This window comes from Heterodontus francisci, chromosome 1 (assembly GCF_036365525.1).
Source record: "Heterodontus francisci isolate sHetFra1 chromosome 1, sHetFra1.hap1, whole genome shotgun sequence".
In the NCBI taxonomy this organism is placed as follows: domain Eukaryota; kingdom Metazoa; phylum Chordata; class Chondrichthyes; order Heterodontiformes; family Heterodontidae; genus Heterodontus; species Heterodontus francisci.
The window spans coordinates 214,130,830-214,157,162 of record NC_090371.1 but is presented as its reverse complement, the minus strand read 5'-3'; the positions used below and the strand labels follow the sequence as shown (position 1 = coordinate 214,157,162).

The 26,333-nt window shown below is 41.8% G+C and overlaps 1 protein-coding gene across 3 annotated transcripts in view; it reads right to left on the bottom strand.

Annotated features, from left to right (window-relative positions):
* The window catches only part of slc10a7 (solute carrier family 10 member 7), a 435,171-nt gene that overhangs the window by 37,753 nt on the left and 371,085 nt on the right, over positions 1-26,333 (bottom strand). For 2 of the 3 annotated variants that reach the window (XM_068041305.1, XM_068041314.1), the window contains 3 exons: positions 23,663-23,828; positions 22,052-22,103; positions 21,821-21,894 (listed from right to left, as the gene is read on the bottom strand). In XM_068041305.1, coding sequence (XP_067897406.1) covers positions 21,821-21,894; positions 22,052-22,103; positions 23,663-23,828 — 292 coding nt within the window. Of the gene's footprint in view, positions 1-21,820; positions 21,895-22,051; positions 22,104-23,662; positions 23,829-26,333 lie in introns of those variants that run through there. The other variant, XM_068041322.1, reaches the window with a different exon arrangement.

The window sequence follows — 26,333 nt, the reverse complement described above, 5'->3', positions numbered from 1 at the left end:
TTAATATTTCCATTTGGGCATGTATGATTTCTGTCACAACATTCATCACAGGACTAAAACGCCTTGACTAGCACAATTTGTTCAGATTCCTCAGTATCTTCCTCTTCTGCCTCAGAGTTCTCTGTGCCATGTGTTATTTCGAGGACTCTGTCCCTTCGCTTTGGGCAGTTCATTGCACAATGATACTTTGAATCACACCTAAAGCACCTGTTCCTTTGGCATTCCTGGGATTAATTTGCCTTTGATTGCTGTTCCAATTCTGCCTTCCACTGTAATAGTCAGACCTGCTAAAGGTGCTTTCATCCTCATTCCTCCTGTCTTTAACTCTTCCACTGCACTTATGACTGCATCCAGCATCTGGACCATTTTGAAATCCAGTAAACATCGAGTCCTCCAGTCTTTGTGTCACCGCAGAATGCGCTGTTTGTTCTACCAGGGCTGTCGGAAATGACTGTTGCTCTAAGAATTTCTTTAAGGCAGCATACATCTGAAACAACAGGGAGTCTTTTTCCAAGAACCGAACCCCAGCTAGAACCAGGAGCCTGGCCATATCCGACACCCTAGCATAATCTAGCAATGTAAATGCTAGCACTAAACCAGGAATGCTTCTTTTCTTTGGCCTCCTTATCTTGAGAGACAATGGGTAAGCGCCTGGAGGTGGTCAGTGGTGTGTGGAGCAGCGCCTGGAGTGGCTATAAAGGCCAATACTAGAGTGACAGGCTCTTCCACAGGTGCTGCAGAAAAATTTGTTTGTCGGGGCTGTTACACAGTTGACTGTCCCCTTGCGCCTCTGTCTTTTTTCCTGCCAACTGCTAAGTCTCTTCGACTCGCCACACTTTAGCCCCGCCTTTATGGCTGCCCGGAATCACCAAATTAAATTTCCTCAATCTTCTATATGGTATGTTAAAGTCCATGATATATTCCTCCACTGAATAACCATCTGTTTTGCGAAATCTATCAAAGTCTGACCATGCCTCATGTGCATTCAGTAGGTTAACTTTCTTGTAAATTTCATGCAAGAATTCTAGCAGAAGATTCAACCCTTCATCAGCGTCCAACTGCCGAGCATCCAGTTCACAAAACACCTTACTAATGACTTTACTTGTAGTAGGAAGTGATAATGCCAAGGGCATACCTTGTTTCCTCTTTGGTAGAGAAGTAACATATCCACTTCATTCTTCCACTGATCACATGATTCAGACTCAGCACATCATACCCTGACAACTTACACTTGCTTTCTGCCATACTTTCCACAATAGCCAGTGAGATTTTAGTTTTCTATGTAAAAAGAAATTCCTAGTTTTCCACCTTTAGCTTTAGGCAACCATCTCTGCTACCATGTTAAATTCCAGAAAGCTTGTTGTGAAAGGATGATGCTGGAGCCTATTTTTAATTAGTTTCACATTTATTGTACAGAATAAAACGATTACAAACATACAGCTCCTCAGTCAAAAACCTCCACCAGTCTCAGTAAGTATCTGCTTATAAGTGCCCAATTAACACCCTCCACCTGCATATAATTAAACAATTGATACACAATTAACAGATTAACACTTAATGAGATGAGTTACCTTACCAAGTTTGGTTAAATTGTCAGTATAGACTTTTAACACAAAAATGCAAAAAATGATGCTCAACACCCCCATTTTTGGGAGGTTCCCAATGTTCTTTTAAACTTAGGAAATATAAACTTAAATAGTTTGTAAATTACTGAACTAAGAAACAGGATGAATTGACGTTTCCATTTTCAAAAATAGGCAAGTGTTTTACAAGGGCAAGATCTCTATTAACAGCACAGCAGCTTTGCTGGAGGTGAAGGAAAGAGTCAATATAAACATAAAACATGAATTAAAGACAGTTAATATGGCATGGTATATTGTGTTAAGTATGCATACACAATGTACACTCAAGGGAATTTGTTCCCCCATTTTCACAGTAAAGAATTGGCAAGAGAAGGCAACTTTTTGCTAATATGATAATGGTACATTAACAAGACTGACTCTGCCAACCAAATGCTTTTCTCTTCAAAAAGATTGATCTTTGCTTACATAAAATAGCCTTTTTCACATGGAATGGACTAGGATTCCAGACTTCATTTTGTGGCAGTTTAATTTTACTTCCCCACCAGTGCATTTTAATCCTAAAGCAAATATACCTGATAAAATAATGTTATTGGTATTGCTGTTGTTTAGGACCAGGCAGTCATCATAAGTCTTTACTTAGTAAACCAGAAAGACTGTAACTTTTATTACTATAGATCACTAAATCCTATTGTCAACCAGAAAAATAATTATTACACTGAAAAATTCCTGAATTAAACAAAAGTAACAAATAAAAATGATTATTTTATCAAATTATATAATCTGAAATGAACTGTAGAATTGTTACATTATTATAATCATTTGTGCATAAAATGGGATATAACATTGTTCATTCCTTCAGAACAGTTTTAATAGTCAATCCTCTTCCTTCAAATATTAAGAGCTAACATTTATAATAAAACATGGCATTTTGTGACAATATTTTTTATTGTACATTAAATCTTTTTAAAAGTAATTCAAGCTAATGCTTCTATTTCATTGAAGGCTGAACTAAATAGGAGCTCAATCACTGGCAAGGCACAGCTATTTTTAAACACAGCGGAATCTTTATTTGATTTTAACAGAATTCAAGTGCTTGGGACATTTAATGTCCCCAGAAACATCACTGACCTCTATCTACACAACTGCCCTCTACAAAGTAATTTCATATTGTGAATGGATATTTATGAGGTTGGACCTGAAAAGCCCAGCACTACTATATTAACTGAGCCACAATGAACACTGCACATTCCCATTAGGACACCCTCCTCTTGTTTAGCAAACTCTTGGGAGCTTAAACATGTAGGATTTCCAACTGAACAATGTCAAGCCATAGCTCAATGTCAGGTTCAATGCGACACTCCATGATTAAGGGTCAAATTGTCACCTCATCCGCAATCAATCAGTGAAAATGCAATCTGGCAAATAATCTAATGAAAGCAATGAATCAAACTGAGTTTCACTAAAAAAATTATCATTAAGTGATTTTATGCTCTATGCAGCTGCTATTGACCATAACTTTCATAGGAACTAATTACAGCAGATTTTGGAAGAATATTTTACATTTAAACTGAACTCTACCACTTACACTGTTAAACGTTCTTCCTGTTAAAAATACATTCTGTACACTTTTCCAGAAAGGGCAAAATGTTTGGATACTGTTAACAGTCACCTGAATGTCTTAATATATAAACCATCCTTCATATTTCTCAGTAACTAACTGAAAATGACTTTTGCATATGCTTGCAATGATTACATCACAATCATTTATCTCCCAATTATTTCATCATGTGCCAATAATAAATGCAAGTTTTTTTCAAAGCTCTCAGGATATCCTTATAACAGATTTTCTCTCTGTAATTTTCTTCTCCCCAACTTGTTGTCCGCATTGTCGATCTTTTCCTGCTTTCTAAGTGATTGTTCCACCAATCACATTCCAAAAAACATTTTGCTTCCTTAGGCACCGGGAACATATCCTGTCAGCTAAACCTCAGTCCCAGCCTGGTGCTTGAAAAAGAGAAGTACCAGTAAAAGTCAGGAAAAGGTGTATTTTCTGGTTTGTTTCCCTCTTTGTCTCATGTTTGGGGCCCTGACTGATGAACAGTAAATTGAACTATGGTAATGGCAGTGAATTCCAGGAGACTAATCCCCTGCCCTATAGCTATTTCAGGGCAGCCGTGGATTTGACATCTATCAATAATGTGAAGTATTGCCCAGGTATGCCTGAGCCACAAAAAGGACATATCTAATCTGGCCAGCTACCATCTCAACCACCTTATTGGCCTCCTCTCAATCATCAAAAATGTGTTGTAAGAAGTAATCCACAATGCCAACGAATGACACCTCACCAATTATGTGATCACTGATATTCAGTCCTGTTTCCACCGGAATCACTCAGCTCCGGACCTCATCACAACCTTGCTCCAGATAGGGACACAAAGCTGTATAGCAAAGGAAAATGGCTGCCCTCAACATGAAGGCTGCATTCAACCAAGTATGGCACCAAAATGTGGGGTCAATGGGAAAACCTTCTAGCAGCTGGAATCAATCTGACACACAAGAAAATGGCTGTGGTTGTCAGAGGCTAATCATCACAGTTTCAAGACATTGTTGCTGAAACTCGTAAAGACTGTGTACCTGGCCCAATTGTCTTCACCAGCTTCATCAATGACCATCACTCTGTAATAATGCCAGGAATGGGGGTGTTTAGTGATGGTTCTGGTGTTAAGTTTATTGTATCTACTATCTATAGATGCACAGTACCAACTCACCACGGAACATTAAAACAAAAGCAAAAGATTGCAGAGAAGATATCAAAGTCAACATGAAAGTAATTAAGTCTAAATTAATAGTGTTTTTTTTCTTTAAATGTAAACAACCTGATAACTTCTCTACTTGGAACAGTGTCCACACCACAGCCCTTTCTCTCTCAATCTTTTAGTCCTTCTCACCTGTTTTCCTATCATCTCCTTCCCCATCTCTTTCCACTCCTTCTTTCTTTGTCCATCTCTTCAATCAAACTTCCTTCATTTTCATGAGTGTCACACTTACAAGAGGTGCAATGATACAACAATTATGAACAAAATCTGAAGAGTTATAAAAACTGACTTTGTCTTTTAAAAATCAACCTTTCTTTTAAAAAGTGCACAATGCTCCAAAATGGCCACCAAAGGATAAAAAGGGCTTGACCTTTGTATATGCAAACTCTCTAGCAGGGAACAAAGGAAATCTTCAAAGCTAAGAGGTGTCAATTGCACCCATCCTAAAACATTCCAGAATTGAATGTCTTCTTCTGAAACGAAGAAGGTGTGAAGTAGCCATGTCCTGGACCATTGTGCGATCACCAGGAGGTGAGAAGTAAAACAGCTTTACCTTAAAAAAGCAGCCTAGAGAGAGAGATGCTTGCTTCCAGCAAACTAGAAGGCATGTACCCTGCTGTAGAATTCTGCATATATACTATACAGCAGTGAACCACTGATTTCAACTGAACTTTCAACCAAGAGAGAAATCTACAATCACCTTAGGTCTGCATTCAATGGGAACTCCATTTCCAAGAGAACTCAACGGCTTTACAGTGACCTTCCCCGAAACCTACTCCCCCACTTATAATAGTTTTTCCCTATTCCTTCTCTATGGGTCTCTTCTTGTGTCTGTGTGTGCAAATGACTGCGTGAGTGGTTGTGGTAATTTCGGGATAAGGTGTATTGATCAATAAACAACTGATTTTCTGTTTATAAACCGATAAGAAAACTGTTTCTGTCTGTTTATTTGACAAATAAAACACCAAGGGGTTAAACCCTAAAAACAAAACACACTTGCTGCGGCCAGGTGGGAAGTTGAACAGTGGGAACCACCCACATCTCACCATTACATGAGCAACTTACACAACCGTCAGCTTTGGGAAAATGCTAGCTGTGCATCTTATGATCGAAAAGAGTGGGATTTTTTTTGCTCTCCCCCATGACAGGTTTGGAGGCGGGGAGAGCATATAATTGGGTGGGATGGTAGTGGGGAGGGGTACCCGCCACCATCCTGCCACTGCCGCAATTAAGTCTGAGGCAGGAAGGCCTGTGAATGGCCTTCCCGCCCTGCCACCAATTTAAGTCCTTAAGTGGGCAATTAATGAATTAATGCACCATGCAGGTTGGTTGTCAGCTCTGGGGTGGAGAGGTCTCTTGTTAAAAAGCATAGTTCCTGAATGAGGGATCAGGCATCAGGATGGTGGGGGTCTGTTGAGAGCCGTCCCCCGACCTTGTTGCTGACCCCCCCACATACCCTTCCCCTGCGACCCCCACTCCGCGAGACTGCTCCCACCCTGACCTACCTGTGGCCCGGGTCCAGCACCGATCCTCAGCCTTGGATGGGTGCTCCCCAGCAGCAGCCTCCGCGGTGGCGCTGCTCTGTTTAAGAGTTGCCGGCCTCTGAATGGTTGGCAACTCATCAGAGGGCAGGATGTCCGACACTGGGATCCTTGATCTCACGGAAGGCCCACTGCTATCCAATTAAGTGCCTAATTGGCACCTGATTCAGCAGGCCTCCCATAAAAAGGGGCGACGCAGGGTTCTCAGCGGGGTTTTTGCCGTATGTCAAGACTACGGTCTCCCAGATAAAATTCCAGCCATTGTCTAACACAGTGAAGCTACATCATGTTGTGTTCCATTTTTAAATCAAAATGAGGTAGCTTCGCTTTGGTGTCTTTCATGAAAACAAAGAAAAAGTCAAGGGCAAGGAAAAGCCATTTGGCTTCGAGTTGTTAAACTCGCTCAGTCTGTCATCTAATCACATCTTAAAGTGCTTCACAAGTGATTTGACATCTTTGATTCTATTACTTCACTTGGTAAATTTTCCCAACTGCTATCTTTTTAAGAGCAAAGATATTTATCACTTTGTTGATCTGTTTTAAATTTACTTTTAACAGGGTTTACATGCATTGGGTACAAAATTGGGATTGGTAGCACCAGTTGTTTGGGTGCTATGGATGCTGTTTGGGGACCAAAATGACGTTCAATGCCATGTGCACACTTCTGCTGTACATTGCGTCAGACGCCATCTTGGTAAAGGACAAACAAGAAGCGTTCTTTACCCACATCTGAAGCAGGCCTTACTCTGTTTGCATATGCAAATAATAACACCTGCTTCCAGTCCCTGCTGCAACTTTGGTTTGCCTTGAGGCAGCCAGTGTCAGTGCTGCTAGTCTCTGGGAAAACCAACGCTAAACACCATGTAAGCATAAGGTCAGTACTTACCATAATCACTGCCGCTGCCAGTACCAAAATCTCCAACCTTATTCCCGACTGTGACTTCCAGACCATCGCACCTCCACCGCTCCCAGCCCCGCACTATCACTCCCTCGTTGGCTCTGACCTCCTAGCATCACCCCTTTCCCCCCACCATACCCAGACAGCACAGCAAAAACATAGCATCAGGTTCCTCATGTACTCTAATGACATCCAGCTATACCTCACTACTATCTCTCTCGACCCCTCCACTGTCTCTAAATTGTCAGACTGCTTGTCTAACATCCAGTAATGGATAAGCAGAAATTTCCTCCAATTAAATATTGGGAAGATGGAAGCCATTGTCTTCGGTCCCCCCCACAAACTTTGTTCCCTAGCCACTGACTCTATTTTCTCCTTGGCAAATGTCTCAGGCGGAATCAGACCTCACTGCCTTGGTTTCAAATTTCATCCCAAGATGAGCTTCCAACCACATATCCATGTCATCATTAAGGATACAAGAGCAGAGATTTGCATGACCTTTTGTTTAGAGTATAGAACATCATTAAGATTGCCTATATCCACCTCCGAAACATCGCCTGACTTTTAGCTCATGTGTTGCTGAAACCCTCGCCCATGCCTTTGTTACATAGAATCATAGAATGGTTACAACACGCAAGTCAGCCATTTGGTGTGTCGTGCCATGCCGGCTCTGTGTATGAGCTACTCAGCTAGTCACACTCCCCTGTCCTTTCCCCGTGGCCCTGCAATTTTTTAATCTTGAGTCTTGACTATTCCAACTTACTCCTGGCCAACTTCCCAAGTTCTATCCTCTGTAAACATAAGTTCATGCAAATCTCCGCTGCCTGTATCTTAACTTGCACCAGGTCCTGTTCACCCATACCTCTTGGCCTGCTGACCTCACATTAGCTCCTGGTTAAGCAATGCCTCAATTTTAAATTCTCATCTAGTTTTCAAATCCCTCCGATGGTCTCATCCCTCCCTATCGCTGTAATGTGCTCCAACCCTCCAATATGATTAACTTTTAACTGCCCCTCTGAAATGGCCCAGCAGGCCAGTCAGTAATATCAAACCACTACAAAAGAATCCAAAAAGAACAAAACCAGATGGACAACTCAGCATCGACCTAGGCACCAGACACAACCAGCCAAGTTGACCCTGCAAAGTCCTCCTCACTAACAACTGGAGACCTGTGCCAAAATTAGGAGAGTTGTCCCACAGTCAAGCAACAGCCTGACATTGTCAAACTCAGACTCATGCCTCTCAGCTAACATCCTAGTCTCCTCCACCACCATCCCTGGGTATGACCTGTCCCACCAAGAAGACAGACCAGAAGTGGCGTCACAGTGGTATACAGTTGGGAGGAAGTGGCCATGGGAGTCCTCAACATTGACTCCAGACTCATCGCATCAGGTCAAACATGGCCAAGGAAACATCCTGCTGATTATCACCTACCATCCTCCCTCAGCTGATGAATCAGTACTCTTCCATGTTGAACACCACTTGGAAGAAGCACTGTCGGTAGCAAGGTACAGAACGTACTCTAGATGAGTGACTTCAATGTCCATCACCAAAAGTGGATCTGTGGCACCACTATTGACTGAGCTGGCTGAGTCCTGAAGAACGTATCTGCCAGATTGGGCCTGTGGCAGATGGTGAGAAAACCAATGAGGGAGAAACCTACTTGACCTTGTCCTCACCAATCTACCTGTCGCAGATGCATTTATCCATAACAGCAATGGTAGGAGTGACAGCTGCACAGTCCTCGTGGAGACAAAATCCCTTCTTTACACTGAGAACACCTCTATCTGGTATGGCACTACCACGACGTTAAATGGGATAGATTCAGAACAGATCTAGCATGTCAAAACTGGGCATCCATGAGGCACTGCGGGCCATCAGCTGCAACACAATTGTTTTCACCACAATCTGTAACCTCATGGCCTGGCATATACCTCATTCTACTGTTACTGTCAAGCCAGGGGACCAACACTGATTCAATAAAGGATGTAGGAGAGCATGTCAGGAGCAGCACCAGGAATATCCAAAAATGAGGTGCCAATCTGTTGAAGTTACAGCATAGGACTAAACAGTGGAAGTAGCATGCTATAGACAGAGCTAAATGATTCCACACCAATGGATCAGGTCAAAGCTCTGCAGTCCTGCCACATCCATGTGTGAATGGTGGTGAACAGTCAAATATCTAATGGGAGGAGCAGGCTCCGTGAACATCCCATCCTCAAGGATGGTGGAGCCCAGCATGTGAGTGCAAGAGACAAGATTGAAGTGTTTGCACCCCTCTTTAGCCAGTAATGCCGAGCGGACGATCCAACTCGGCCGTCTCCTGAGGTCCCCACCAATGATTCTTCTAAGCTGCACGGACTTGAAAATCCCCGCGCAGTGCATGCACAAGCTGGCGCTTTAAAATGATCATGTGTATGGGGCCATGCAAAAAAATTTAAATGGGCCACACATTCAAATAAATCAACTGTAGACTTGAAAAACAATTACAGGAAATGTTGGTCCTCACCATCAGATGCCATTCTTCAGCCAATTAGATTCAATGCACGTGAGGAAATGGCTGGGCGCACTAGATACATCAAAGTCTATGGGCCCTGACAACATCCCAGCTACAGTGAGCTGAAGACTTGTGCTCCAGAACTAGCTGTGCCTCTAGCCAATCTATTCCAGCACCGATACAATGCTGGCATCTACCCAGCAAAGTGGAAAATTGCCCAGGTATGTCTGTCTACAAAAAGCAGGATAAATCCAATTCCTGCCCCATCTGTCTACTCTCAATCATCAGCAAAGTGATGGAAGGTGTCAAGTGCTATCAAGCAGCACTTAGCAATAATCTGTTCGCTAATGCTCACTTAGGATTTTTCCACGACCACACGACTCCAGACCTCATTACAGCCTTGGTCCAAATTTGGATAAAAGAGCTGAATTCCAGAGGTAAGGTGAGAGTAACTGCCCTTGACATCAAGACAGTAGTTAACCGAATGCGGCATCAAAGAGCCGTAGTAAAATTGAAGTCAGTGGGAATCAGGGCGAAATCTCTCCGCTGACTGGAGTCATACCTGGCAGAAAGGAAAGGATGGTTGTGGTTACTGGAGGCCAATCATCTCAGACTCAGGACATCACTGCAGGAGTTTCTCAGGGCAGTGTCATAAGATCAACCATCTTCAGCTGCTTCATAATGACTTTCCCTCCATCATAATGTCAGAAGTGGGGATGCTCACTGATGACTGTGCAGTATTCAGGTCCATTTGCAACTTTTCAGATAATGGAGTACTCCATGCCCATGTGCATTAAGACCTGGACAACATTCAAGCATGGGAGATAAATGGCAAGTAACATCTGTGCCACACAAGTGCCAGGCTATGACCGTCGCCAACAAGACATAATCACCTCCTTTTGACACTCAATACGATAACCATCACTGAACACCCCACCATCAACATTCTGGGGGTCACCACCGACCAGAAACTTAAATGGAACAGCCACAGAAATGCTGTAAGAACAGGACAAAGGCTGGGAATCCTGCAGTGAGTAGCTCACCTTCTAACTCCCCAAAGCCTTTTCAACATCTACAAAGCACAAGTCAGGAATGTGATGAAATACTCTCCACTTGCCTGGATGAGTGTAGCTCCAATAACACTCAAGAAGCTCGACAGAATTCAGGAGAAGGCAGCCTGCCTGATTGGTGCCCCTCCACCGCCTTAAACATTCACTCCCTCCATCACCAGCTCACCGTGGCTGCAGAGTATACTTTCTACAGGCTGCACTGCAGCAACTCACCAAGGTTGCTGCAATGGCATCTTCCAATTCCACAACCTCTATCGCTGAAGAAAGGCAGCAGGCACCATGGGAATGCCACCACCTGCAGGTTCCCTCCAATTCACCCACTATCCTGACTTGAAAAAAAATTACGGTTCATTCATCGTCAAGGGGTCAAAACCCTGGAACTCCCTACCTAACAGCACTGTGGGTGTAACTATAGCACATGGACTGCAGCCATTCAAGGCGGTGGATCAACAGTACCTTCTCAATACCAACTTAGGATGGGCAATAAATGCTCGCCTTGCTAGCGATACCAACATTTCATGAACGAATAAAACCAAAAAGCTATCTGTGCATTCTGTGATTTGATACAGTGCCACACAATGGGATTTGTCAGCAAAGTTATAGCTCAAGAACAAAAAGTAACAACATGGATACGAAATTGGCTGAGTGACAGGAAACAGAGAGTAGTGGTTAATGGAGGTTTTTCGGACTGGAGGAAGGTTTGTAATGGAGCTTCCCAAGGGTCGGTGTTAGGGCCCTTGCTGTTCCTGAGATATATTAATGACATAGACCTTGGTGTATCAGGACACAATTTCAAAATGTGTGGATGATACAAAACCTGGAAACATTATAAACTGTGAGGAGGATAGTGTAGAACTTCAAAAAGTCATAGACAAGTGGCAGATGAAATTTAATGCAGAGAAGTATGAAGTGATTCATTTTGGTCGGAAGAACGCGGAGAAACAATATAAAATAAAGGGTGCATTTCTAAAGGGGGCAGAGAAGCAGAGGGACCTGAAAGTATATGTTCATAAATCATTGAAGGTGGTAGGATAGGTTCCGAGAGCAGTTAATAGAGAATACTGCATCCTGGGCTTCATTAATAGGGGCATAGAGTACTAAAGCAAGGACGTTACATTAAACCTGCATAGAATAATGGTTCGACCTCGACTGAAGTACTGTCTTCAGTTCTGGGCGCCACACTTTAGGAAAGATGTGAAGAAATGAAGGGCGACACAGTGGCGCAGTGGTTAGCACCGCAGCCTCATAGCTCCAGGGACCCGGGTTCGATTCTGGGTACTGCCTGTGCGGAGTTTGCAAGTTCTCCCTGTGACCGCGTGGGCTTTCGCCAGGTGCTCCGGTTTCCTCCCACAGCCAAAGACTTGCAGGTGATAGGTAAATTGGCCGTTGTAAATTGCCCCTAGTGTAGGTAGGTGGTAGGGAATATGGGATTACTGTAGGGTTAGTATAAGTGGGTGGTTGTTGGTCGGCACAGACTTGGTGGGCCGAAGGGCCTGTTTCAGTGCTGTATCTCTAAATAAATAAATAAATTGGACAGAGTGCAGAAAAGGTTCACGAGAATGGTTCCAGGGACGAGGAACTTCACTTATGTGGACAGAATGGAGAAGTTGGGACCGTTTTCTTTGGAGAAGAGAAAGTTGAGAGGAGATTTGATACATGCATTCAAAATTATGAAGCCTGTTCCCATTGGTGGAGGGATCGAGAACCAGAGGGCTCAGATTTATGGTAATTGTCAAAAGAAGCAATAGTGACAAGAGGAAAAACATTCTCATGCAGCGAGTGATTAGGATCTGGAATACACTGACTGACAGTGTGGCGGAGCAGGTTCAATTGAGGCATTCAAGAGGGAATTGAATTGTTATCTGAAAAGGAAGAATGTCTAGGGCTACGGGGAGAAAGCTGGAGAGTGGCACTAGGTAAACTGCTCTTTGGAGAGTCAGTGCAGACACAGCAGGCTGAATGGCCTCCTTCTGTGCTATAACAATTCTGCGATTCTGTGATATGGCTCAGTATGATTTTTTTGTTTTAAAATGTTCCTATGAAGTGCCTTGGGAAATTTTACAATGTTAAAGGCATCATACAGGTACGTTGTTGTTGACGGCACTCCCGACATGCCAACGTCTTATCAACACGCCCCCCCTAACAAAACTGCGATCTTCCTACCCAAATACATATCAGTACTCTTGAGATCTGCAAACTTCCTACCTGACCCCCAACTCTACTTCAATCTGCAATCTTCTTACTCGACTTCACAACAGCACTCCTGTGGGCTATGATCTTCCTTTCTGACCCCTCAACAGTCCTTCCGAGGTCGGCCATCTTTCTACCTGGAGCCCCAACAGTATTTTGGAGGTCTGCGATCTTGACCCCACCCCCGCCAACAGTGCTCGCAATGCCGGCACTCTCCTACCAACCCCATATCAGTACTCCTGAGGTCTGAGATCATACAACTCAACCCCCTAACACTACACCTGAGGTCTGCGATCTTCCTATCTGACCCCTCAACGGTACTACGGAGATTCGTGATCCTTCTACCCAACGCCCCCCCAACAGTACTCCAGAGGACTGTGATCTTCCTACCTGACCCCACATCAGTACTCCCGACGTCTACGACCTTCCTATCCCATCCTCCACCAATTCCGAATCATGGACTCCAAGACCCATTCATTCCTCATCCAGAGCCCTGCAATCCAACACGAACATTTAACTGAAAATTGGAGCACTAACCTGTGTGGGCTCCTACCACAATGCATTGCGATGAGACTCAAGCCCCAAAATCCAGGGCTCCTCAGACCTCCCCATATGAACATGGGCTGTTAACACAGTGCAGGTAAGGTGACCAAAAATAGGCGCAACCAGATTTCTAGGCCATTATCTCTTGTCTCACTGGCTTGGTTGACCAATATTCTGGGTTCATCTTGTCTATGTAATTAAATACGATACATATCTCAATGGTGTCACTTCCCTTAACATTTTCTTTAGATTATTAAGCTTAAGCTTCTATAACCTTTCCTGATAGCTCACTCGTTTCATACTTGGGATCATTCTTGCTGCTCTTTAAAACAATTCCATTGCATAAAACTATAAAAGTTTATAGCACAGAAGGTAGCCAGTTCTTTACGAGAACATCCAAAACAAATTCTACTGTCATGCTTTCTCCTCCCTCTTCACCCTCTTAGTGACAATTTTAAATTGATAAACCTGCGTCACTGACTCCTCATCCAGGGAAATATTTTTGCTCTATGTTCTTCACATAATTTTAAAATCCTCTACGAAATGTTATTTTAGCTTTCTTTCCTCCAGTGGAAATAGTCCCAGTATCTGAAGTCCCTCCTCATAAATATAGTTTCCCAGGGATGGCATCACTCTGCTGAAACAATGCTGTACACTCTGTATCATTTTAATAGACCAGATGAACGTGTGGCTGGAGAAATGGTGCAGGAGGGAGGGATTTAGATTCCTGGGACATCGAGATTGGTTCTGGGGAAGATGGGACCTGTACAAGCAGGAAGGGTTACACCCAGGCAGGACCGGAACCGATGACCTCACAGGGGCGTTTGCTAGTACTGTTGGGGAGGATTCAAACTAGAATGGCAGGGGGATGGAAACCTGAGCAGGGAAACTGAGGAGGAGGAAACAAGGATAGAAACGAAAGACAGGAAACAAAAAGGCAAAAGTGGAAGGCATAGAAATCAAGGGCAAGAAATAAATAAGGCCATAGTGCAAAATAATGCTAAGATGACTAAGAATGTTAAAAAGACAAGCCTAAAGGCATTGTGTCTCAATGCGTGGAGTATTCGCAATAAGGTAGGTGAATTAACCGTGCAAATAGATGTAAATGGATATGATGTAGAAGGGGAAAATAGAGTATGAGAGTAAGCTTGCAGAGAACATAAAAACTGACCTCCTTTACAGTCAGAAACGAGGGAATTTATCATGGAGAACAAAGAAATGGCAGACCAATTAAATACATACTTTGGTTCTGTCTTCACAAAGGAGGACACAAACTACCTCCCAGAAACGTTGGGGAACATAGGGTCTAGTGAGAAAGAGGAACTGTACGAAATAAGTATTAGAAGGGAAATGGTGTTAGGGAAATTGATGGAATTGAAGGCCGATAAATCCCCAGGGCCTGATAATCTACATCCCAGAGTACTTAAGGAAGTGGCCCTAGAAATAGTAGATGCATTGCTGGTCATTTTTCAAAATTCTATAGACTCTGGAACAGTTCCAACGGATTAGAGGGTAGCTAATGTAGCCCCACTATTTAAAATAGGAGGTAGAGAGAAAACAGGGAATTATAGACCGGTTAACTTGATATCAGTAGAAGGGGAAAATGCTAGAGTCCATTATAAAAGATGTAATAGCAGAGCACTTGGAAAACAATGACAGGATTGGACAAAGTCAACATGGATTTACGAAAGGGAAATCATGCTTGACAAACCCTGGAAGTTTTTTGAGGATGTAACTAGTAGAATATAAGGGAGAACCAGTGGATGTGGTGTATTTGGACTTTCAGAAGACTTTTGATAAGGTCCCACATAAGAGATTAGCGTGCAAAACTAAAGTGCATGGGATTGGGGGTAAGGTACTGACATGGATAGAGAACTGGTTGGCAGACAGGAAACAAAGAGTAGGAATAAACGGATCTTTTACCGAGTGGCAGGCAGTGACTAGTGGGATACCGCAGAGATCAGTGCTTGGACCCCAGCTATTCACAATATATATTAATGATATAGATGAGGGAATTAAATGTAATATATCCAAGCTTGCAGACAACACAAAGCTGGGTGGGAGTGTGAGCTGTGAGGAGAATGCAGTGAAGCTCCAGTGTGATTTGGACAGGTTGAGTGAGTGGGCAAATACATGGCAGATGCTGTATAATGTGGATAAATATGAGGTTATCCACTTTGGTGGCAAAAACAGAAAGGCAGATTATTATCTGAACGGCGATAGATTGAGACAAAGGGAAGTGCAGCGAGATCTGGGTGTTCTTGTGCACCAGTCGCTGAAAGTAAGCACGCAGGTACAGCAGGCATTTAAGAAGGCAAATGGTATGTTGGCCTTCATAGCGACAGGATTCAAGTACAGGAGCAAGGATGTCTTGCTGCAATTATACAAAGCCTTGGTGAGACCACATCTGGAGTATTGTGTGCAGTTTTGGTCTCCTTGTCTGAGGAAGGGTGTTTTTGCCAGAGAGGGAGTGCAGTGAAGGTTTACCAGACTGATTCTTGGGATGGCAGGTCTGACGTATGAAGAGAGATTGGGTCAATTAGGCTCGTATTCGCCAGAGTTTAGAAGAATGAGAGGGGATCACAGAGAAACCTACAAAATTCTAACAGGACTGGACAGACTAGATGCAGGAAGGATATTCCCTATGGCGGAGGAAGTCCTGGAACAGGGGTCACAGTCTAAGGATAAGGGGTTAGCCATTTAGGACTGAGATGAGGAGGGATTTCTTCACCCAGAGAGTGGTGAACCTGTGGAATTCTCTACCACAGAAAGCAGTTGAGGCCAAATCAGTAAATATATTCAAGAAGGAGTTAGATATAGTTCTTAGGGCTAAAGGGATACGGGAAGAAAGCGGGAACAGGGTACTGAGTTTGGATGATCAGCCATGATCGTATTGAATGGCAGTGCAGGCTTGAAGGGCCGAATGGCCTACTCGTGCTCCTATTTTTCTATGTTTCTAACCTTTTCAATAATGAAGCACCCAAAACAGAACTGCTGTTCCTTCTCATATCATATTGGCTCATCTCTTGTTTATATCTTTAGTGGTGTGTTACTGTTATTGAGAAAGAAGCTCATGATATTTGTGCCAACCTGTGGAACCTAGTGCACTCATGGATGTAAATGAAGTTATCATAACTGCAAGCTGCTTCTTTGTCAAACTTTATAGTAGATCAGTTTTTGATTCAACCTCCTTGGTTGTCATGTTCCCTTGTTTACAATCACTACAGTGAATCAGAGATGCATGGCAACAAGAGAAGTTATCTTTTATCTGCATCTCCTTCAATTTCCATCCAGCGGCTGTCATGCATAAAGCAGTATCAGTTCATTCCAAAGCAATATTCTTGAGCAGAGAAATGGCAATTATCCATTATGACATTCAAGCAACAAAGCCCAAAGATTTACAACAATTTAGATACCACAAATGTAGACAAAGGGTTGAATTTTCTGGACATAGGATATTTTCAGCAGTCGGGACCATTTCCAGGTCGGTAACCCGGCTGTCAGATCAGCACGGCCTCTGGGTCAATTTTCTGGAAAGCGATCAATGAACAGGCTGCCTCTGGGTTTGCCATCCTGTTGGTTTGAGAAGGAGCTGGGCCAATCAGTGTGCCAGCAGCCTTCGCAGCAGCTGGAATATTAGTATGCTGCTGAGGCAAAAGCCTCAAAAAAAGGGCGGAGAGAAATGGCTGCACGAAAAGGCTGAGACAACTGGTAGCCATCTCTGCATCACAAGCACTGTCTATGAGAGCAGTCTCCAGGAGCAGATGCCCTCAGCTTACCATTTACTCTATAATATGGCCATATCACATCTTATTTTCATGGCCTGCTGATCTCCAGATGTACAGCCACCTCCTCTGAGTAGTTAAGGTTCTGATACAGCGTGGATCCGTGTGACGCTATCAAAGTTGCATTGCCCTTGGAAACTTACTACTAATAGCCCATTTAACAAGCTTAATTGCTTCTCACCACTGCCAGGTGGGTTGCTGACACTGCACACAAGCCACTTCCGGGAAAAACGGGAGGAGATGGAAACACATTGGGGAACTGGCACAATGCATTTTCTCCAGTTTTTCTTGCTACTCCGCCTCCAAACCCACCTCCAAAGGCCTGGCAAAATTCCCTCCACATGTCTGAAAGATGTGACAAGCCAATGTTCGATGTATTATTGCATGTTTATCAGTTGCAAGAAGCTGGAGTTAAAGTCATCAGCGTATTATGTTACATACAGTTATAATACTGAACTGGATTGTACCAGCTAATTGTTTCAATTTATACAACTTGTACTTCATGCTTTCTGCTTTAAATCAATATACAAAATCATAGAAAACTCAGCACAGGATGTCATCAGGCCTGTGCCAGCACTATCTCCATTCTGGGGGGTATCTACTGGAATATAATTTCTCTGCCCTTTCCCCATAGCCTATAAAATCTTTCACTTGAGGGGGAATGCATTTCACATTTTAGTAATCCTTTGCATTAAAGTTTTCTTCTTACTTCCACTACTAATCTTTTTGTACCAATCCTAAATTTATGTTCTTTTTAATCTTTCACAGTGTACTGTTACGACCACTTGAGAAAGAGATCTAGGGTTCCCTTTCAGCCTTCACCTGGTCTTACTACAACAGGGTTTAATTTGAATCACACCGTGTTTTTAGCTCCCCCTTGGTGAATCCTTGTTCACTGCTTTTCAATTATAAGGCAAAGAAACCAGTACACACAAGCTTTCTTAGGTTTAAAGAAAAAAGATTGAAATTTATTAAACTTAAACTCTAATTCATTTAACGCCTACGGATACACGACACACCCATGCTAGCATACATACGCGATACACACATGCAAATAGGGACAGAAAGAGCAGAAGAAAAATAAAGTGGAAAAGTTTGAGGCAATCCTTTTGCTTTTGTTACTGTGCTTCAAGCTCGCTGTAGAGTCCTTGATGGTAGGTAGATCTTGCTTTTCGTTGGGGCCCAGTAATCTTCTTAAAGTTTGTTCATTGTAGGAGACTTTTCTCTCTTGGGGTTTATCTGTCCTCAGTGGGTTTTGGAGTTCCATGAGAAAGAGATGGGAGCAGACAGGAGAGGCTGTGGCGAGCCAGCCTGGAGAGGTCTTTTCAATCCAGGAGCAAACAGCTGTCAGTTCAAACACTGTCTCTACAATTTAAAACTTCCTAAGTTGAACTGCAGGGCAGTCACATGACTGACTGGTATAACCACTTCTGGCTTTGTGGATTGTCTTGTCCTTTCAAGCACTGTCTGTTAATATGCAAATGTCTTTTTTGCAGCCAAGGTCTGGTAGTCCTTGTAACAGTCTTTCTCTTCTTCCAGCAACAATTTGAAATTTAACGTCCATGTGGCGAAATTAATAACGCCTCATCCTTGGCAGGTGGGGGCCTACATGACAGTATTGTTTCAAACGTTAATTATTATAGAACAGATTTTGCTAGATTAGGGCACCTCATGGTATGGCTCATGAGTTAGATTTAGAATTGCACATTTAGGTTTTAAAATTTTTGCTCACAAAGTTACTGGAAGTGTGATCCAATAAAGACGCAGCGAGGGCGGCAGTGAATTTCCTTAACCAATGAGATTAAAGAATTGAGAATTAAACAGGAAGGACTGAGAAGGATGGTGAATTAGAGAGGTAAATTCAATGTCAAACTGCTATAGAAAAAGAAGTGAAGAGAGAAGGAAACAAATATTGGATTAAGACAGAGAATAAAAAAGACAGAAAGAAAAGGAAAAATAAATTTAAAAAGTTAACATTTTTAAAATCTAAAAAAAATCAGAACCAGAAAGAATGAGACTTCATATTTATAACTGTTGACTTTTTTGGACAAACAAGATTGATTGGCAGTCATTAACGATCATCACATTATTACAAGGGTGCTGTTATGCTGTTAATTATGAGATTTAACTTTCCTGTGTGGGCTAATGGGCAATTAATGCACAAATGCAGTAACTTCATGAAAATCAGGAGGAATTTAAGCATGAGATGCTATTTTTGCGGCACTAATCGTGGAGTGGCACAAATAGGTAAGCAACCAGTGGCGATTTGCAATTCACAGCTACAAGTTGTTGCCCAATTTGTGCATTAACAATGACGTGCATTGTTCAGATGCCGTTATCTTATTCAGCAAAATCTAGTACTATATGTGAAACATCATATTGAGGGTTTGGAGGTGAAGAGAGCATAAAGTCGAATGGGATGGTGACCACGTGGGCAGTGGGGGAGTTTCCAACACCATCCATTCGCTGTCAAAATTTATTCCAGGTCGGGAAGGCCCATGAACGGCCTTCCTGCCCTGCTGCCAATTGAGGCCCTTAACTGGGCAATTAATACCCAATTAAGGGGCGCTTCCCACCACAGCTGCGATTAGCAGTGCAGTGGGCGGCCCTGTTGCCACATGGGCAGCATGGCACGGCAAATCATGTGGGCTGCTTCCCAGCTCCGGGAGGAGAGGTGTGGGATTGGGGGGTTGGATCCCTCTTTAAAAGGCACTTAGTGCCTAAATGAGGGAGCAGTCATTGGGAAATTGGGAAGTGGAGGGAAGCCCACTGAGGGCCACCCCCTTGCCCTTGCTGCCGACTCCCCTCCCCCGCAACCCACAGCCCAGGTGACCCCGCCCGCCCTGACAAACCTGAGGCCGGGTTCCAGCAACACTCCTGGCCTCCAGCAGGTGCACTTGCAGCAGCAGCCACTGCCTCTGCGGTGGCACTGCAGCTGCCAGTCTCTGATTGTCTGGCAACTCTGCAAGGGCTGGACTTCCGGCACCAGGGTCCTTGATCCTGTGGAAGGCCCACCGCTGTCCTGTTAAATGCCTGATTGGCACTAAATTCGGCAGGCCTTTGGTAGCAGAAGAGGGGACATGGGGATCTCGGCATCGGTTTCTCTGGACATCAAATTCCCTCCATAATGTGCAATGCAGAAAAGCAGTGCTTTTTTGCACTGACTCTTGTAATCATTTGGTAATTTATATTTTAACTAATTAATTTTAAATATTTGGAGTATTTGCACAAAGATGAAAAAGTAAACAAGTATTTAGTACACTGAGAGTTACACTTACTTTATTCAGTCAATCTTTGTCACCTCCAATTGCTAGCCATTGCTCCCCCCTCCCTCACTCCCTGGAGGTACTGGGATATGGTCATGGAGAGATACAGCACCGAAACAAGCCCTTTGGCCCACTGAATCCGTGCCGACAATCAACCACCCATTGATACTAACCCTACATTAATCCCATTTCCCTCTCTCATCCCCACCTTCCCTCAATTCCTACCATCTACCTACACTAGGGGCAATTTACAATAGCCAATTTACCTATGAACCCACAAGTCTTTGGCTGTAGGAGGAAACCGGAGCACCTGAAGGAAACCCATGCAGTCAGAGGGAGAACTTGCAAACTCCACACAGGCAGTACCCAGAACTGAACCCGGGTCGCTGGAGCTGTGAGGCTGCAGTGCTAACCACTGCGCCGCTATGCTCGTGTAAAAGCATAGCCCATTTTTATCTCTGCAAGTTGGAAAGCATCAGTTTACACGAATTCCAACTAGCATCCTGTTTAAGGACGAGTAAAACTTCAAAGCCTCAAAATCCCTCCATTTCACTGACAAGAGAAAAGCACAATCTGACCAGACAAGGTAGGAATTTGGGGAAGGACCTGGCTACGTCAGGGCTCCAGCCCTCTTTTGGTTTATTTAAAATTCTGCCAGAAGTTTAAGCATCACAGGAAGACGCTGGGTTAGTGGGATTATGTTGTCTTTTGAAAATTAAATTGCTCCCACCTCAATTGCCCTGATGTGATGTACGCCTATATAAAGTAGTTGTACAACAGAACCCAATCTTGGTAGATGAGAGCACCCTGGAATTAAAAAGGCCGATTTTCCAATGGTTAAGTGCTTTTCTTTGTGAGATCATCAGCTAATACAGGAACATCAAAAAGTGGTACAGTTGCATATCAACATTGTGCAAACGCCTGTGACTTTGGAATTTGAGAGGAGTTGAGAGTGCATTCTCATGCAGATGAAGTTCCACGTCCAAAAGGCCTCCGTAGAAATAGCTCATCTATAATGTTTGCCAGACTTGTTTTAAGAATTGAAATGTTTAGCATACAACATGAGTCCTTGATATCATCCCACCAGTATCAATCAATAATTATGTTGATACTGAAAATGGTGACAAATTTCAAAGTCACTACGGGCGGCACAGTGGCGTAGTGGTTAGCACTACAGCCTCACAGCTCCAGGGACCCGGGTTCGATTCTGGGTACTGCCTGTGTGGAGTTTGCAAGTTCTCCCTGTGTCTGCGTGGGTTTTCTCCGGGTGCTCCGGTTTCCTCCCACAAGCCAAAAGACTTGCAGGTTGGTAGGTAAATTGGCCATTATAAATTGTCACTAGTATAGGTAGGTGGTAGGGAAATATAGGGACAGGTGGGGATGTTTGGTAGGAATATGGGATTAGTATAAATGGGTGGCTGATGGTCGGCACAGACTCGGTGGGCCGAAGGGCCTGTTTCAGTGCTGTATCTCTAATCTAATAGTTTACTTGAACTATCCTAGCTGTTTAACAACAATCATGCTGACTGAACTGTTATTATAAACAAATTGCTTAAATATAGAGACTGGAACAACACTTAAGAACAAATTATACTGCAGAGGTTGCATTTTCTAAAATGAAATTTACTTACCAAGAGTCAGTGATTTATGTGTGGAACAGAACATAATGGCAACTGTGTCTGCAGCTGTAAAACCTGACTTTTTTCTGAAAGAAAAAGAGAAGCTGAATACATATCTATCTAAACTAAATAATTTTTACATAAATATTTGCAAGTTATGCATATTGTATGAAACATATTACACCTGAAAAGCGATACAGTAAAATATATAAAATGTACTCATACAAAAATACAATTACCCACCTTGTAGAAATGATAAAAGTTAAAAACATGAAACTCAGTTGAAGAGAAAATACTAAAAGAAAAATGAAAACAATATTAATAAACCTCAACAATTCAGAAATATTTTCAAAGTGCATGTAGTTTGCAATGCAATTAGAACAGATCTTGAATAACATTTTATATGAAGTTTAAGTTTAATATTTCCTGTATTGTAAGCTTTTAATTGTCAAATTTTTCAACTGTCAAGTATAAGTTTTCAAGACGCACAATGATATTAAAATTTCAAGCTATCCATTGCTACTTGCAGTTTTATTATTGCAATTGTGAGTACTTGGTCTGAATATTAGAACAGCATTCTAATGTTCCACTTTATATTTTCTAAAATGTCTATAATATTCAATTGTGACTTTACAGTAAAATTTGTTGAGTGGAAATTTAACCAGTCACATTTAGTAGTTCAAACAAAGAAACTGTATCTGGCTGTCAATAGGACCTCTGCCATCTTGGACCCTGTTATTTTATTTTTCTTAAAGTGTAACTTGTAGTTTTTAAAATAATTTCTAGTAGAAGTTATAATTAGATAGTCTCATAATATTAAATCTGTATGAAATATGCAGGAAAAATGGGAGTTGTAATGGTGAAATTTAGTTTTAGACTGGGAGTAATAAGACTTCTGTCACTGGCGTTTACAGTTTACACTGATTAAAAAAAATTTAAATCCTGTGTTACAAGACAAAATTTTAAATGACAATTATTAGAAAATAAATGAACTATTTGAAAAAGGGGGAATAAATCTTTCCTGTGCAGTAAAAATGGCCAATAGTTTCCAGGTTGGATCCTCTGAACGTGCTCTTAGCTGATTTCAAAAAGGAGTGTTACAAATGGCTTCAGCTTTCCTGGACTGGGGCAGGAAAAATGATCAACCACCTGCTCCAGGTGGCTATCCAGTGAATCCAGCTGGAAAGTGCAGATATATAGACAGCACAGCCCTGACTGCTATGTGCTCTGTAGCCCAATGGCTGGAATACTTTCTGATGGCTTTACTATAAACCTCAACACAAAGGACTTGTAAAATATTTTAGGCCACCAGTGTGAGTTCAACACTAATATGAAGTAATACCAGGCTGCCAACAAAGTTAACATGAACAGATGCCACTTGGTGAGGTACCAAAGGGCTGTAATCATCTGTGAAACTATCCGAACATGAATCACTGCTGTCCTATGAAGGGGAGGAACATAAAATCCATTGAAACAAAATAAGTCATTGAAAAAAAGTGATTGCTTCCTACTCCTGGTGTTAAAGATCATTATAATTTACTTGCCTCTGCTGACCCCATCAGCTAAGGGTTTTCTGCATACATGAAAGAAACTTATGATTCGCGATTTATAAGAAAAATAAAGTTAACTCCTTTTACATTTCATTTGCAGTTTTAAGTAGCATGGCTAACAGTTGTGCTATAAGAAAGTACAGTCAGAGACAACAGTGCTGAAGATATTGCACTGGCCTACCAGCAGATAAGTCATAGATTTCTTATAACCAACTGTGATCTAGTCCTGGAATAGCTGTCAGTGATGTGTTTGACAGTAGCAAAGAAAGTCATAAAGTCAAACCAAATCGTATTCATTACTTACTTATAAAAACAATAATGATCAGACTAAAGGTATCTAGGTCAATTTTTGGATTGGAGAAAGTATCACAAAAAGTAGAGTATATGATCATAAGGAGCACACAGCTGCTGATAGCTCCAAATGGGGGCTTCTTCCTTTCAAGCCAATCCTTGATGTATCTGCGAACAATCTGTAGAAAAAAAAATCAGCAGGTTATCTTGTAGAGGGTTAAGTGAGTCAAGTTAGGCATCAGAAAATAAACATGACATTTTGCAGGAATGGAATAATTCAGTTGGTGCCCCCAGTGGATTTCAAAGCTTTCCAGCTGCATAACTGTTCTTCTGGGGAATTTAACATTTTTAGTGGAACTTCCATTGGGGAATTCTAATGAGAGCACATTTTCAACAAGATTCAAATCCATCCTGAATCATAGCAAATGCTCTTTGCTAGCTGTCACTGAAATATGTCCATTAAGTTTCCCTTAAATTTGCATCCTCCAATGGTACAAATTAAGGCATGCAATTATCAGGTATTCCTCTCCATCAACAAATAATTTTAAACTCAACTTTGGGAACCTGAAGTATCAGGAATCTTCTGGAATGTCATAAATGCAGATAATAGAAAGTGATCCTTAGAACATTTTAATATTTAAATAACTAGCATTGTACCAGAAGTTTCAATTAAATTATAACTCATGCTTGAAAATCAAAAGTAGATGCATTGTGGGTGTTTAAATAATTTAATCTCTGAATCTCCGTCTAACTGTAAACCTGAACATAAATGGCATTCAAAACATTTTAGAGTATCAGCTTGACCGCTTCAAAACTAACCAAAATAAAGTAATGCAGGTTATCAACAGAGTTAATAATTTTGATAAAAAATATTTCCTAAATGTTTGTACTAATGTGTTTTAGACATCATTTGGAATTCAACAAATGCTAACAAATTACTAAGATACATTATATAAAACTGGGACCAAAGTAATGTTGCTGTGTGGCATTGAAACTTATACCGAAGACGTGAAATATACCATTCTGGGATGAGGTCATCTCCATGTGAGAAACACTCAAATATTGAGTTGAAAATTTTTCAATGATTATACATGAAATTTGTGTTACAACCATTTTCTTGTGATGAGTACAGGAGTTGTTTCAGCTTGCAAAGCACTTTATATGACTACACTGCAGTGTATGTGCATTTGCAGTTAATACAGAACATGAAGAAGAATACAAAAAAAATCTACAATATTATGCTCTATTAGTGTAAGCAGCACATTTGGTCAACTGGCCAGTCTGTTACTTCACTATGTGGAAAACTTATTTCAACATATATTAAGTATCTGAATTAAGTAGTTAACCACATTGGTCCACTTGATAGTGACAGTAACCTAAAATTTGTAATATTGCACAGGGTATATGTAACTAGAATGTCTACCCAGATTGAATAGAAGGCTATTGAGTTAGATTGGTGCTATTTGGAAGGGTGATGTGTCATCTCCCTCATAAATCTCCACACAAAACATCTCCAATACTAAAATAAAAGATACTCAACAAAAAGATTAGTGCTATTTACTTTAAGCTTTCATGTGAAGATCACAGAATACAGCTTCTGTATCTACCTCTAAACAAGAGAAAGTGCTCCCAAATGAGACAGTGGGTCATATCTGTTGCTGAAATGCCTTTATTACCTCCAGAGTTGATTCTTGCAAAACTCTCCCTGGTCAACTTTCCATCCTTCACCCTCCATAAAATTCAGGAGATGGCTGAATTAGAGGTGGAGGTAGACAATGTTATGAAGGTGGAGAGGAAATAGGGTGAGGATCTCAGTTTGGAGTTGAACAACATGATGAGGTAGCAGTTTGATTCAGCCTAAGCCAGTAGCCAGAAAGGAAGATTGGAGTTGGTGACAAGAATGTGGACTACACTGCCAAAGATCATAGCTTCAATCTTCCCATGTTTAGCTGGGAAAAAAATTACATTTCATCCATTGGATGTTAGATAAACAGCCTGACAGCACAGAAGCAGTGATGAGGTTTAGAGAGGTAGTACTGTCTGTTCTCAGCATACGTGTGAAAGCTGACTCCGTATCTGCACATGACGTTACCAAGGGGCAGCATGTAGATGAGGAGGGGGCCAAGGATGGATCATTAATCCAACATAGAGGGGTTTGTTTAAGTAAACAAAGCATGCTAGATGCATAGATGTATTTGTTTATGTAATGGCATGGGAGGAGAACCAATTTATCTATCTATCTGCCTGCCTGCAGTGGGTGAGGAAATCATTATTTACGTACTGCATTTGCAAGTTACTAGTGTGAGATTTTAATGTTTCAAGATTTGTGAACTAGGCGTATGGGTGACTTTCAGTATACACATTTCAAAAAGAACTAGAAATCGTCAAAAAAACACAAGTTTAGTTAAACTCTAGTTTAAAAAGTTATTGGTTTGAAAAATTAGCAATTAAAATAGATAGTGCCATACTAAATCCCATTTCCAGCAGCACATGGGGAATTAAAATTAATTTAACCATACAAACTGGTTTCAAATTAAATATGGTTAAATTAAGTTCTAGTTAATTTAACTATATCTCTGTAATATTTTCTGATTTAAAACTTCATATAATGCTGATGTTGTGGCAATTAACAAATGCATAAATGGCAAAGCAGCGAATTTTTGATTGTTAACAGATAGAAAGGG